Source organism: Cydia strobilella, chromosome 1 (genome assembly GCF_947568885.1).
Source record: "Cydia strobilella chromosome 1, ilCydStro3.1, whole genome shotgun sequence".
NCBI classification, from domain to species: domain Eukaryota; kingdom Metazoa; phylum Arthropoda; class Insecta; order Lepidoptera; family Tortricidae; genus Cydia; species Cydia strobilella.
The window spans coordinates 3031761-3045218 of NC_086041.1; the positions used below are offsets into that span (position 1 = coordinate 3031761).

Consider the following 13458-nt stretch of genomic DNA (forward strand, 5'->3'; position numbering starts at 1 on the left):
GATGTGCTGGCCTGGGCTCAGGGAGGCACGGAAATTGCACACGAGGCTCTTCGTGAAAAACTTAACAGTGTTTTTCTCGGTGGTGATTACTACAAGGTTTCTGAAGATTTTTTACAGGTTATATGTGGCCACAGAGCGGAAGTGATTCAAATGCGACGTAACGGAATCACAAAACATGTCAAAGATAAGTTGGTTAAATCCGGTTTACGTAAGATTCCTCCATCAGGAACTTCACTGTTTAACGCTGAAGCCTTTACGGCTGCAATTGAAAAATATGGTGGTGTACGAAAATGTTTCTGGCCATTACCTAAGACTCCTGCTTCGCAAGCAGGCCCTTCAAAAATGGCAAGCGCACCCTCGCAGGGTGAAGCGCCTCGTAAAATACTCTCGCAGGGTACTCGCTATTATCAGGCACATGCTGCTGGCAGTAACTACGAGAATCATGGCTATACTGATGCAAACAATATCCCACCCTCGCGGGGTGGCTACCATCATCCGTATCCTTCGCAAGGGTATCAAAATACATACAATCCTGCTCGCTCTAATACAAGGCCAGTTTCTGGGTCCTCCTTTCGAAACCGACAGCCAAGGGACTATCAGCAAAGAGCTCGAGGAGGACGTAAGCGCCCTCATTCCCCCGCGGGGCAGAGACAGAACAAGCGAAGGAGATATTGACTCGATACAGTTCAGGGCCGGCCGTTTAGCAAATTATTACAATATGTGGAGAGGAATGAATGCTCCAGACTTCTTGTTGCGGATAATAAAAGGGTATCGCATACCTTTCATACAAAAACCGCCTCTCCTTTATCCGAGTCTTCATCAGAGCAATTACGAGTGCCCACACTCGACCGAAATGACAGCTGTTATCAATCAAATGAAGACTCAAGGTGTACTGGAAGTGGCAGAGCCCTCACCCAGTTTTCTCTCCACAATTTTTCTTGTACCAAAGAGCGACGGCACTGCTCGTCCCATTTTCAATCTAAAGGCCCTGAACAGATTCGTATTGGCAGAACGATTCAGTTTACTAAACGTTCATCGCATACCGGACTTTCTTCAACCAAGAGATTGGTTGTGCAAAATAGACCTGTCGCAGGCTTATTTCCATTTACCAGTTGCCCAAGCGCACAGAAGATTCTTGCGTCTTATCTACAGGCAAGAATTACTAGAAATGACCTGTTTACCATTCGGTTTAAGCACAGCGCCCAAGGTTTTTGCGTCAATCACCAACTGGATTGCTCAGACGCTGAGAAGGGAGAATATTCGAGTAGTTGTATACCTCGACGACTTCTTGATTGCCCACCAGGTCAAAGATACTCTTGTCAACCACATCAACATAGTCCTGACAAGATTAGAATCACTGGGATGGTTAGTCAACTACGAGAAATCAGTCTTGAAACCTCAGAGAGGGCTGGTGTATTTGGGCGTTTATTGGGACCCGTGGTCCAATCAGAAGCATCTGCCGAAAGACAAAGTACCCAAGTTAATTTCGCAGATACGTCAAATGTTAAACACCAACAAGACAAACCGGAAGGACTTGGAGAAATTGGTGGGACTCCTAAACTTTGCGAGTTTCGTAGTTCACTTGGGAAGGTTAAACTATCGAGCATTGTTATATCTCCTAAATCGGATGCCAGAAGTTTCGAATCAGATATATGCGATTCCTCAAGATGCGAGGGACGATCTAGTATGGTGGATGCACAACTGTCTTTGCCCTTCTCCAATTCACGTGCCACCTCCGTCTCATTTTCTGACAACCGACGCATCAGACCTTGCGTGGGGAGCGCAACTAGATTATCAGTCTCTCTGGGGTCTCTGGACATTTGCGGAAAAAGAGTTGCACTGCAATCAAAAGGAGATGCTCGCCATTCTAAATGTTTTGAAAGATCGTTGTCGGCTCCTGTCTCACTCGACGGTCCTCGTTCAGAGCGACAACAAGACTGTTATAGCTTACCTACGCAATCAAGGGGGAACAAGGTCAACACCTCTCTTGCAGCTAACGTACAAAGTGTTCCAACTGCTGGAGCAGTATCAGATTCAACTAAGCCTGTTTTACTTACCAGGGAAGTACAACAGTCACGCGGATCATCTATCGAGATTGCGAGCACCTCCGGAATGGCATCTTCTTCCAGAATGCACGGAGCGAGTTTTTTCCAAGTGGGGAGTGCCAGTAATAGATCTGTTTGCTTCGGCGAGAGCTCATGTCGTAATCAACTATGTATCGATAGACCAAAACGATCACGAAGCCCTGTTTCACGACGCCTTTTCAAAGGTTTGGAATTTCGATCTGGCATGGATTTTTCCACCCCCGTACTTGATTCCGAAGGTGCTGGCTCACCTGAACCAGGCCTCAGGGACATTTCTAATGATAGTTCCTCGATGGCACCGTGTTTTCTGGCGTGCGGATCTCAAGGCTCGTGCCATAGCCGCCCCCTTTACACTACGTCACCTGGACAAGGTTTTACTGGACGTGACCACAAACCTACCGCCCCCGAATGTTCACGAAATGACGCTAGAAGTCTGGAAGTGTGGGGGTGGTCGGAAAGTCTAACGGGTTGGAACTCTGAACAAGTTTCCCTTCTTCAATCATCTTGGCGCGCCTCTACACGCAAGACGTATAATACAGCCTGGAAGAAGTGGGTAGCTTGGTCCACACAACATAAAGTAAATACTACACAACCTTCGGGTGCAGATGTTGCCAAATACTTAACTGACCTCTATTTGATCGACAAACTATCTTACAAGACAATTCTTTTATACAAATCTGTAGTGTCAACTCTATGTAATACGGAGTCTGCGGAAAAATTAAGTACTCATGTCCTTGTTAAGCATGTGTTAAAATCCATAGCATTAAGAAATCCAGTAGATAAAAAGCCTCCGATTTGGAATGTGGAAGTCCTGATTGATTATCTTAGAAAATCTAAAATTAACCATGACAATATTTTTGAGGTTTGCAGAAGAACTGCATTGCTACTCCTTCTCTGCTCTGGCAGAAGAATACATGATCTTACGTTGCTAAGTATTGATTGTAATCACTGCGTATTCACGGACAGTTCAATAATTTTTTGGCCTATGTTCGGGTCTAAAACTGATTGCGCGGATTACAGACAATCAGGGTGGAGATTACTTACTAATGAGTCGTGTCAAAACCTTGACCCTGTTTTTTGGATTAAACAAACACTCTCGCTATTAAAAGGTAGAAGAGAATCCGCTGATTGTAATAGCCTCTTTATTTCTTTGAGAGGTGATGTCAAAGCTGCATCGCGTGCGCTGATTGCAGGATGGGTTAAATCCGTGTTTAGGGAGGCAGGTATAACGGCAACACCTGGGAGCATACGTGCTGCTGTAGCTTCTAAGAATTGGGTGGACAATTGTTCTGTAGAAGATATTCTGTTACGAGGTAATTGGCGTTCTGAAAATACTTTTAAAAAATATTACAGACGCGAGGTTATGCCTACGCCCACCTTGAATAATGCCATGAGTATATCAAATTTGTTTGCAGCAGTTGATTAGTTCTATTATAATTCAACAATAATCAATGAATACTAGTTAGTCCTAAAGATATTCTGATTGTTATACATATTTAGGACTTCTTGGTGTTAACAAGAACTCTTATTGAGAAATGTTGTATCAATGATATTGATTACTTTAAACAACCTGTACGGTTTTAAAAATGTAATAATCTTACATTGGTTACGAAGTACTAATTCATTGAAGTTCAAAGTAGCAATACTTGCTAATTGTGTTCAAAAATATAGGTTCTTATTACTATTGCTCTATGTATTACAATGTATACCCAATTAATTAATTTACCGAAACTGTACAATGTATCGTTGTATGAACTCTTCATTAAAAACAGAAGTATGATAATCTTTTTGTTTATTTTCAAACAATTTAGCAAAAAAATTTCATTCCACAAGTGTAGTGGTATACTTACATTTTATAGAACCATTGTCACATTGGCATCTTAAGTCCTCCACCAGGCGATAACAAACATGTCTCAATTAAATAAGCTTCGAATAACGGTCAAGTCAAATTAATAGACGCGTTTTACCTACCATTAAAACGCATATTAATTTACTTACCTTATTCGAAGCTTATGAGTAAACTCTGCCTGGTTTAATTTCGATCCAATGAAGAACAAACTGAAATCTGGGAATGAACCAAAGTCATCCCCACTGCCAGGTGGAGGGAGAAACGTAGTAGGGGTATAGAAAGAGATAGCAATACCCGGCGGGAAACGTGCAGCCTATCTCAATTAAATAAGCTTCGAATAAGGTAAGTAAATTAATATGCGTTTTAATGGTAGGTAAAACGCGTCTATATATATCAAAGAAATAAGTAATTATATATATCAGATCTAAAACAGAACACATGTTCTGCGATTTTGGCGGTCTCTCCAGTTTTGCTGCCATAGAACTCGATAGCGTTACATTGCCGGTCTGCTCCAACTTCAAGTACCTCGGTTCGCTCGTACAGTGCGATGGCGATATTGACCGTGACGTGAAAAACCGGATTAGCACAGGATGGATGAAATGGCGACAGGTTACGGGAACCATTTGTGACGCCCGTATGCCCCTTCGGTTGAAGGGTAAAATTTATAAAACGATCATAAGACCTGTCGTCATGTATGGATCAGAGTGTTGGGCCCTAAAGATGACGGATGAAAAGAGATTGCATGTAGCGGAGATGAGAATGTTAAGGTGGATGTGTGGCGTGACGAGAATGGATAGGATAAGGAATGAGTATATAAGAGGAAGCCTGAAAGTTGCACCCATAACAGAAAAAGTAAGGGCAAATCGCCTCGCATGGTACGGGCATGTGATGCGGAGGGATGAAAGTCATGTGACGAGAAAGGTATTAAGAATGAACGTGGAGGGAAGTACGAAGAGAGGAAAACCGAGGAAAAGGTGGATGGACTGTGTGAAAGATGATATGAAACTAATGCAAGTGAATGATGAGATGACGGGTGACAGAGATGTATGGAAGAAAAAGACATGCTGCGCCGACCCCAAGTGAATGGGACAAGGGCAAGCGAATGATGATATATATCAAAGAAAATTAGACTTAATGCACCATTACTTTGGGCACAGGGCGGACACGCTATACATCAAAAATTACTTGCGTTTCTATGTGTGAACGGCACGTCTGTACACGCGACATGCGTCATAGTGTAAGTTGCTTAAAAATAGTACTGAGCGGCCGGCAAACGGCCGTCAATCTGCTGTCGCGGGTAGAGATGGGTAGGGGTGAGTAAATACTGAGTATTTACTCGGTATTTACTCAAAGCATACAGTAAATACTCGTATTTACTCATTTTGGTGAGTAAAAACGATTATTAACAAAATTTCAATATTTTGGTGAGATTTAAGTACTAAATTGGTTTTTATTTAATTGTGTTAACGTGTATTAATGATATTTATGTTATAAGAAGCTTATTACGCTTAGTTTTTAGCAAAAAGGTGATTCTCAGTGAGAGGTCATTTGGAATTTAGCGGATATAGATGTGATAAAGTATAGTTAACAATTTTGTTTTAAATAAGAAGGTACTTAATTACTTTCAAAGTTACTTAATTACTTGCATTATAGATAAGTGCATGTTGCAAGCTGATTCACATATTATACAGTTTTGAACCAGTTGTTTATTAAAATAAAACTGCGACGAAAATACTTTACAATATTATAGCTCTTACCAGATAGCGCGGCGAGTGTTACATAGTATGTATAGTAGTTCTTACGGCTAACTCTTTGTCTATTGTAAGTAAAACCGCACGTGCTACTACCTGCAAAAAAGGTTCGGTCATTGGCATATAATTCTAATAGGGTATTTGACTGCTTGTCAAATCAGTTTCTTTTTTCGAACTGTCAAAACGATTTTGCTGTCGAGGCGAACATACGCTCTTCGCCCTCGACCCCGCCGCCTGCGTCGGAGAGGCAGCGCGTCAGGATCAGCTTCGCGCCCCCTCTCCGCCTCCTCCTTCTGCAACATGATTTGTTCGCAGAAGGAGGCCACCGCTTCCCAATTCCTATCGCTGCTCAGCATCGCCGCTACGATGCTGTGCAGCGACAGGTCCACCACCCCTGTTGCCGCCCTGAGGGCAGCTCTTTCCACGGCCCCAGCGATTGCACTCTTCCAGAGTGTGCTGGGCCGTGTCGTCCACTGCGCCACATTCGTGACACTGGGGCCGCGGCTCCCTCTTAATTCTAAACAGGTAGTGTCCGAAGCGGCCGTGTCCGGACACTACCTGCGTCACCCTATAGGTCAGGGCCCCCCTCCTCCTGTCCACCCACTCATTCATCACCGGGAGGATAGCCCCTATGGTTCGGGTTCCATAGTTGCTATCCTCCAAGGCATCCCTCCATCGCGCTCGTAGGCGCTCCGCGGCTGCCTGCGCCATCCTTTCGGCCTCCTCCGTGTCTGGGGGCTCGTAACGCCTCCTGGCCTCCGCCCTCAGCTCGTGCTTATCCGCAAACACCTCCGCGTCCAGCTCCCACGGCGGCGTGCCGGCAAGGAGGCACGCCGCTGCGTGAGAGGTGGTGCGGTAGGCCCTCACCATCCTCTGGGCCACCACCCTCTGCGGCCGGCGGAGCAGCGCCTTCGTGGCCTCCGTGAGTCGTCCGGCCCAGATTGGGGCTCCGTAGAGCGCCATACTCCGGACGACCCCCGCATACAGCCGTCTGCATGGGGCATTCGGCCCCCCTAAGTTAGGTAGTAGGCGGCCCAGAGCCGAGGCAGCACCCACGAGACGAGGAGCCATTCTCGTGAAGTGCTCCTTAAAGGTCCACCTTCTGTCCAGGACAAGTCCCAAGTACTTAAAGTGGGTCCTGACCTGGACAGATTCGCCCCTAACCCTTACAGCGGTGCTTGCCGGCAGCCGCCCCCAGCCCCTTGGTCCCCCGAGGACCATGGCCTCGGTTTTCGGCAGTGAGACCTGTAGCCCGAGGAGGCCTATGCGGTGGACCGTGATGCGGCACTCCATGGTAGCGGAGTGCCTCCGCGATTACCGTGTAGGGGAGGGAGCCGAACGCGATGGCGATGTCCAGCGACACTGCCGCCACTCCCTCTCCCTTACCCTCCGCTGCCACTCCGAATTCCCTCAGAGCTCCCACCGCGTCTACGCCTCTCTACGCGTCTTTGTGTGCGCCTTTGTTACGCATCTCGTTGACATATTTTAGACTGGTTCTGTAGCGTTCGACTCGCCGAAACTCAGTAACCGTAGAGGGACCCCACACAGCCTCGCAATTTTTCTGTAGTTAATTTTGTATCTTATTGCAAGTTCCATAGAAATTGTAATTCAATAACCGGTTAAATTGACCGAACCGTTTTTTATTGAGTGGGTAGCACGTGCGGTTTTACTTACAATAGACAATGAGTTAGCTGCAGGGCCAGCTTGAAAATTATCGACTATACATAGTATAACCGTATAGTATACGCGGTCAAAGTTACGAATCTTGTTTTGCAGGTAGTAGCACGTGCGGTTTTACTTACAATAGACAAAGAGTTAACCAAAAGGGCCAGCCTGAAAACTAACGACTATAGTAAAATCATATTTTAACCACACTAACTACATAGTTACGGTATACGGCAAATACGGGTTTTTAGGTAAATATTTGGTGGGTTTTTACTAACTACCCATCTAGTTGCGGTCAACTGCTGCTTAGAAAGCGTCGTTTCACGCTGGGTTCCACTCTCCCATTAAAATAAGTGACTGAGGACTGGAATAGAATCCACAGGTCCGCCTTTTGGAATCCTGAATCCCCGTACACGCCAAATTACGTGTTTACGCGGCACTTACGTCCTTTTATAAAGAGTTTTTTAATAAAAACTCAAAAATGACCCAACCGGTCATGTTTAAAGTATTTTTTTCTCAAAGTGTTTTCTATGGTCTATTTTCACGATATTTTTTCATATTTTATTAAACTTTGTTCCAAAAGTTATAGAGGGATGAACATTATTTTGGTCTTTGGAAACGGTTTTTTCCCAAAAGTATTAAATTTATCGAAAAAAGTGCATAGTAACATTGAAGTTATTTTTAAAGACCAATTTAATGATGTGCCACACGTTGGTGGTTTCAGATTTTTTTATTGTGACACTTAGTTACATGTATGGAACGCCCCTCTTAAAATATATTTTTTACTAATTGGACTACTAAATCCAGTACAAAATACACCTTTATTTCAGATTTCTATACACTGTCAGCAGTGTCAGCACTCTAAATAGTTTATACCCACCAAATTGGGTATAAACGAGTAAATACGGGTAAATTGAGTAAATACTGAGTATTTACTCGGTATTTACTCTTGAGTATTTACTCACTACCCATCTCTAGTCGCGGGGCGAGGTAATTCGAGTCGGGGCGGGGCGGTGCGTGGCCGTTCTGAGGTATGATAATACTATAACTTATTCTGTGCTTTGGGTTAGGTTGAACACAGGCAGACAGACGAACCTAATTGCTGTTTATGTTACCAGTTGGACTGTTAGTTCGGCTGACTTATGCGATAATTTGTTACTGTAGCTAGTACATCACTCAATTGTTCGGGTGCGCTCGGCTCGCGACTGCTCTGAGAAATAGGTACCTAATTAAGGCATAGACTTGAGACCTAAAACGAGTACCTACCTACATATCATGCGTTAGCGGCAGATGAGTAAAATTATTCTTCTTTAGTTGTACTAAGCCGCGTCATACGTACGTAACTACGTATACGCCGAAAGTAGTGTGTGTGTAGTGTGTGTAGTGTGTGTAGTGTGTGTAGTAGTGTAGCGTAGTAGTGTAGTGTAGTGGTCTAAGAGTTAAGTGGTAACTCTTATCCCAAAAAACCGATTAAAAACGTTTAAAATGTGGGCAATAACGATATCAACAGCGAATATCCGAAATTGATAGGCCATAGATCCAGTACTTATATTGACCGGGATATAGACCGTGATTACCTTTTGTATTATTTGTGAGCTCCCGATATTTCGACGCAGTTACATGCATCATGTGTCACCCGTGAACATGATGCATGTAACTGCGTCGAAATATCGGGAGCTCACAAATAATACAAAAGGTAATCACGGTCTATATCCCGGTCAATATAAGTCTAGTGAAACTAACCGTGAATCATTCAAAACTCTCATAGATCCAGTGTCGTGAGTTCAAGTCTCACCCAAAACAGTAAATGTTTCCACTTTTAAATTTATTCTAAGCTTAATAGCATTGATCGCAGACGTTTCTGTTTGATACAAAATTGTGATATTTTCTATAAAAAGGGACCTTATTGTCGATGGCGCTTACGCCATTATAAACGATGCACCGATATAAATACAATGCCGCGCTACGCTGTGCGGCGTAAAAGCCATCGACAATAAGGTCCCTTTTCATAGAAAATGCCCCAATTAATTTCAAATTGTACCTATATGTGGATAGGATTACTGTATATGAAGGGTACACGGAAAGAACATACCTAGTCACTTTACTAACATTTTGAGTAATCGCGGTTTTAAAATTTTGAACCATGTCAAAATGTATGGTAATTCCGTGACCAGGTCTTTTTTACCAAAAAAAAAGTTGTGTTACATATATTATACAGTGGTAGCAAAATATATAATTAATAGTTCATCAGGAGCTCTACATTTTGAGATGAAAATCTCATTTTCCGAAAAAAGTGACTAGACATGTTCTTTCCGAGTACCCTTCATATTAAGTACACTTACCTATACCAGATTTATATAACTCCGTATAAGATGGATACAGTCTAAGGAAAAAAACGTGCCTCGGAAATCAAGAAAATTTGATTCTCGAACAGATGGCGCCGCCACGTTTTACCACACTTGGCCTATTCTCAACTAGATGGCATTGACGGTTACGTTTGTTGTTTATCAATTTTAACGCATATCAGTGAAAGAATATGGATCAAAATCATATAAAAATAATAAATGCAATCATTTATCCATAAATGGTATTTTTAACCATCTTCATTTTTAGTTTTGATCGTGTGTCGATAGACGGCAGTGAATTTACTGTGGCCACAAAATTTACTATGACAGTACTCCTCTATCCTATATATCCTCTTTGCCTATACTGGATAGAATAGGTATATGGTGAAGTTAAAGTTAGTCAGTTCACTCACGCCCACCTTGTATATGTATACCTACATAGAATAGTAGAACAATGCATGCATTACATCATATTGGTTCGGTTAGCCATGCATTCGGAATAATCCAGCTCCCAAAGTTTGGGCTGAATACGAACTCACGCGGTGAACAATGCGATCGGTTCAGTACAGTGATGTGCCAGTACCCAACCAATATTGGCAAGCTGGCAATATTGTCCATAATATAAATAAGTTTTTGGCAAAAATTTCAAGCTACAAGCTTTTATCGCTGACTATACTTTTCTTTCCACAGGCAACTAATACTCATCGAGAAAATTCTAAAAACCCCAAACACAATTAGGTTGCGTTGTTTTATCACAGTTATATGACCACCTAGCTCCTGTCTCCATCATCAGATCAGCTCGATGGTACCATAATATTGCATTGTCACCCGACTTACATGTATGCAAATTTTCAGCTTCATCAGAAACCGGGAATTGGGTCAAATTTAACTTGCAAGAACTTGCAAGACCCGTACAAACATAGTTACATATTACATACATACTTACTTACATAGGTACATTGCAAGTTAATAAAAAGCTTGCAAAAAGCCGGCCAAGTGCGAGTCGGACTCGCGCGCCGAGGGTTCCGTACTTTTTAGTATTTGTTGTTATAGCGGCAACAGAAATACATCATCTGTGAAAATTTCAACTGTCTAGCTATCACGGTTCATGAGATACGCCTGGTGACAGACAGACAGACGGACAGACGGACAGCGAAGTCTTAGTAATAGGGTCCCGTTTTTACCCTTTGGGTACGGAACCCTAAAAAGAAGACCGCAAGTGTGTATAGGTGGGTTAGGTAAATGGGGTAGTACTGTCCTAAACTTCGCTTTTTTTTTGCATTAGAAAAAGACTACGCGATCTTGACGTATTTCTTTATCGAGAGTGACGTTCCTAAAAAAACAGGCCAAGTGCGAGTTGGACTCGCGTTCCAATGGTTCCGTACTATTTAAACAATGTATTTTTTATGTGAAACGTAAGTGAAATGTCTTTAAAAAAGCCATAGGGGTCGGATCAGAAACTAAGTAATTAAGTCCGACTCACGCTTGACTGCAATTTCTAATAGGTTTTCCTGTAATCTATAGATAGAGATCTATTTTGTGTATTTTTTTTCAAAATTTTAGACCCAGTAGTTTCGGAGATAAAGGGGGGATGGTCATTTTTTTGCCTATTTTCTTGAATAACTTCTAAATTGTTTATCCTAAAATTATTAAAAAAATATATTTAAGATTCTCACAATGAGCTCTTTCATTTGATATATAACACGATATAGTTTAAAAAACTTAATTTTTTAATTTTCTCATTTACCCCCCAAAAGTGGCCCCCCCGTTTAAAATTCATTTGTTTACGTTACATGCCCGTCTTTGGGTCACAAACTTACATATGTGTACCAAATTTCAACTTAATTGGTCCAGTAGTTTCGGAGTAAATAGGCTGTGACAGACGGACAGGCAGACAGACAGACGCACGAGTGATCCTATAAGGGTTCCGTTTTTTCCTTTTGAGGTACGCAACCCTAAAAACGCTTTTTAATGTATCACAGCAAACAGTCCTCTCGCTCGAATCTGTAGCAGAACAACTAGAGAGGAAGAAAGACCGTAAACATCCCCAGCATCTCTGATGGCTCTTTAGGCCCACTTGCAGCGGTTAAACCGTAAACCCAGTGTCAAATTGTACTGGTAACCATGGTAACTCCAGGTTTCCAGGTGCAAGTGGCCCATATAGGCGAATCACGTGTCGAGTTTTGTACTTGGTAGCGGTTGGTTATATTTATTTGCGTATTTGTTTTGCTGTGGGAGGGGGGGGGACATTCATTGCATGATTCTATTAAGTATTGTGTCATGAAATAAAACTATGAAAACGGATTATATCGCGTATATTGAATTTATAATACATCCCGACGTTTCGAACTCTTTACAGCGTTCGTGGTCACCCGTTGACCACGAACGCTGTAAAGAGTTCGAAACGTCGGGATGTATTATAAATTCAATATACGCGATATAATCCGTTTTCATAGTTTTATTTCATGAGTAACTATCGCGGTAACCGAAGACAATATTAAGTATTGTGTCATTAAAAATACGCCTGATTCTATTAAGTATTGTGTCTTTCTCATCTTCATCTTATATTTCATTTCATTTCATTAATTGTAAAGTCATTACATACTTTTTGCCAGGACTAACTAAGGAAGCCTGTGGGGTTCCGCTGGACAATATAAACACAAGAGTTAGAGCAAGCACTTTAATGAAAGTCACAACCATCTGACCTTTCTGCCTATAGAGGAAACTGAGCCTTATTTTAGCCATTTTAAGCAATATTCCCGGGCAAGGGCACAGCACTAGTTGAGACTGCGAATGGCGCTAGGTTAGAATTCTGTGCATATGAGGTATTGGTGGTTAGACTATCCGAAACAGTCAAAGCATTTATAATGGCTTAAGTATAACTGTTTATTAGTTTTGAAGATGTTCGGTGAAATTATTATACAGAAGTAGAATCAGAATTAAATAAATCCAAAGAATTCACTAGAAAACTTTGTTTTCGTCTCATCAGCTTGGAAAGGCTTTCTTTATTCTTTGAAATCAATGCGTAATACTTTATTTTATCCTCTAGACCAGGGGTCGGCAACAGGCGGCCCGCGAGCATTCCTTGGCTATTTTGTATATAATTTTGACCAACGACAATACCTGATAAAATCGTAAATATTAACAAAGTGCGGCCCGCGTCAATTTCGTTAACTACTATGTGGCCCTTGGCTGCTAAAAGGTTGCCGACCCCTGCTCTAGACAACCGCCCATCATTTAGGTATTGACAGTGAATTTAGAATTCATGTCGAACGAAATAGAATTTGTTTTGTTATAAATCGTAACAAAGCAAATGCACTTAGGTATGTTCCAATTTAAATTAACAAGAAAATAGCCTTATTCGCCTTTCATGTACCCCAGGGGTCGGCAACCTTTTAGCAGCCAAGGGCCACATAGCGGTTAGCAATATTGCAGCGGGCCGCACACTGTTAATAATTCGTGAATTTATTAGACATTGGCGTTTGTCAAAAAGTACTACTTTTAATATACATTTTTATGCAAAGAGTGCCGAAATTCAGAGCGCGCTTCGCCCGCTCTTACATGCAGGGCGCCTGCGGCGCCCCTCACACTTAAAAGTCGGGCTAAGCCTGACATTCAGCTCCTACATACACAGGGCGCCCCTCACAATTATTCATCTTACATGAAGGGCTGCTGCGGCGTCCCTCACAGTTATTCAGCGCGCGATGCGCGCTCTCACATGCAGGGCGCCTGCGGCGCCCCTCACACTTAAAGGTCGCGCGAGA

General features: G+C 42.5%; 1 protein-coding gene across 1 annotated transcript; it reads left to right on the forward strand.

Annotated features, from left to right (window-relative positions):
- The first annotated feature begins 274 nt into the window (after positions 1–274).
- Positions 275–3510, forward strand: LOC134748141 (uncharacterized). The gene is made up of 2 exons (XM_063682850.1): positions 275–1546; positions 1927–3510. Exons 1-2 carry the CDS (start codon positions 275–277, stop codon positions 3508–3510), a joined length of 2856 nt encoding a protein of 951 aa, XP_063538920.1.
- Positions 3511–13458: the final 9948 nt, after the last annotated feature.

Bases quoted from the DNA above. Each gene is read 5' to 3' on its own strand.
- LOC134748141 (XM_063682850.1), top strand. From the start codon at position 275: ATGGTGGTGTACGAAAATGTTTCTGGCCATTACCTAAGACTCCTGCTT. The intron at 1,547-1,926 runs GTGGGACTCCTA...CCTCGTTCAGAG, and splicing joins GGAAGGACTTGGAGAAATTG to CGACAACAAGACTGTTATAG.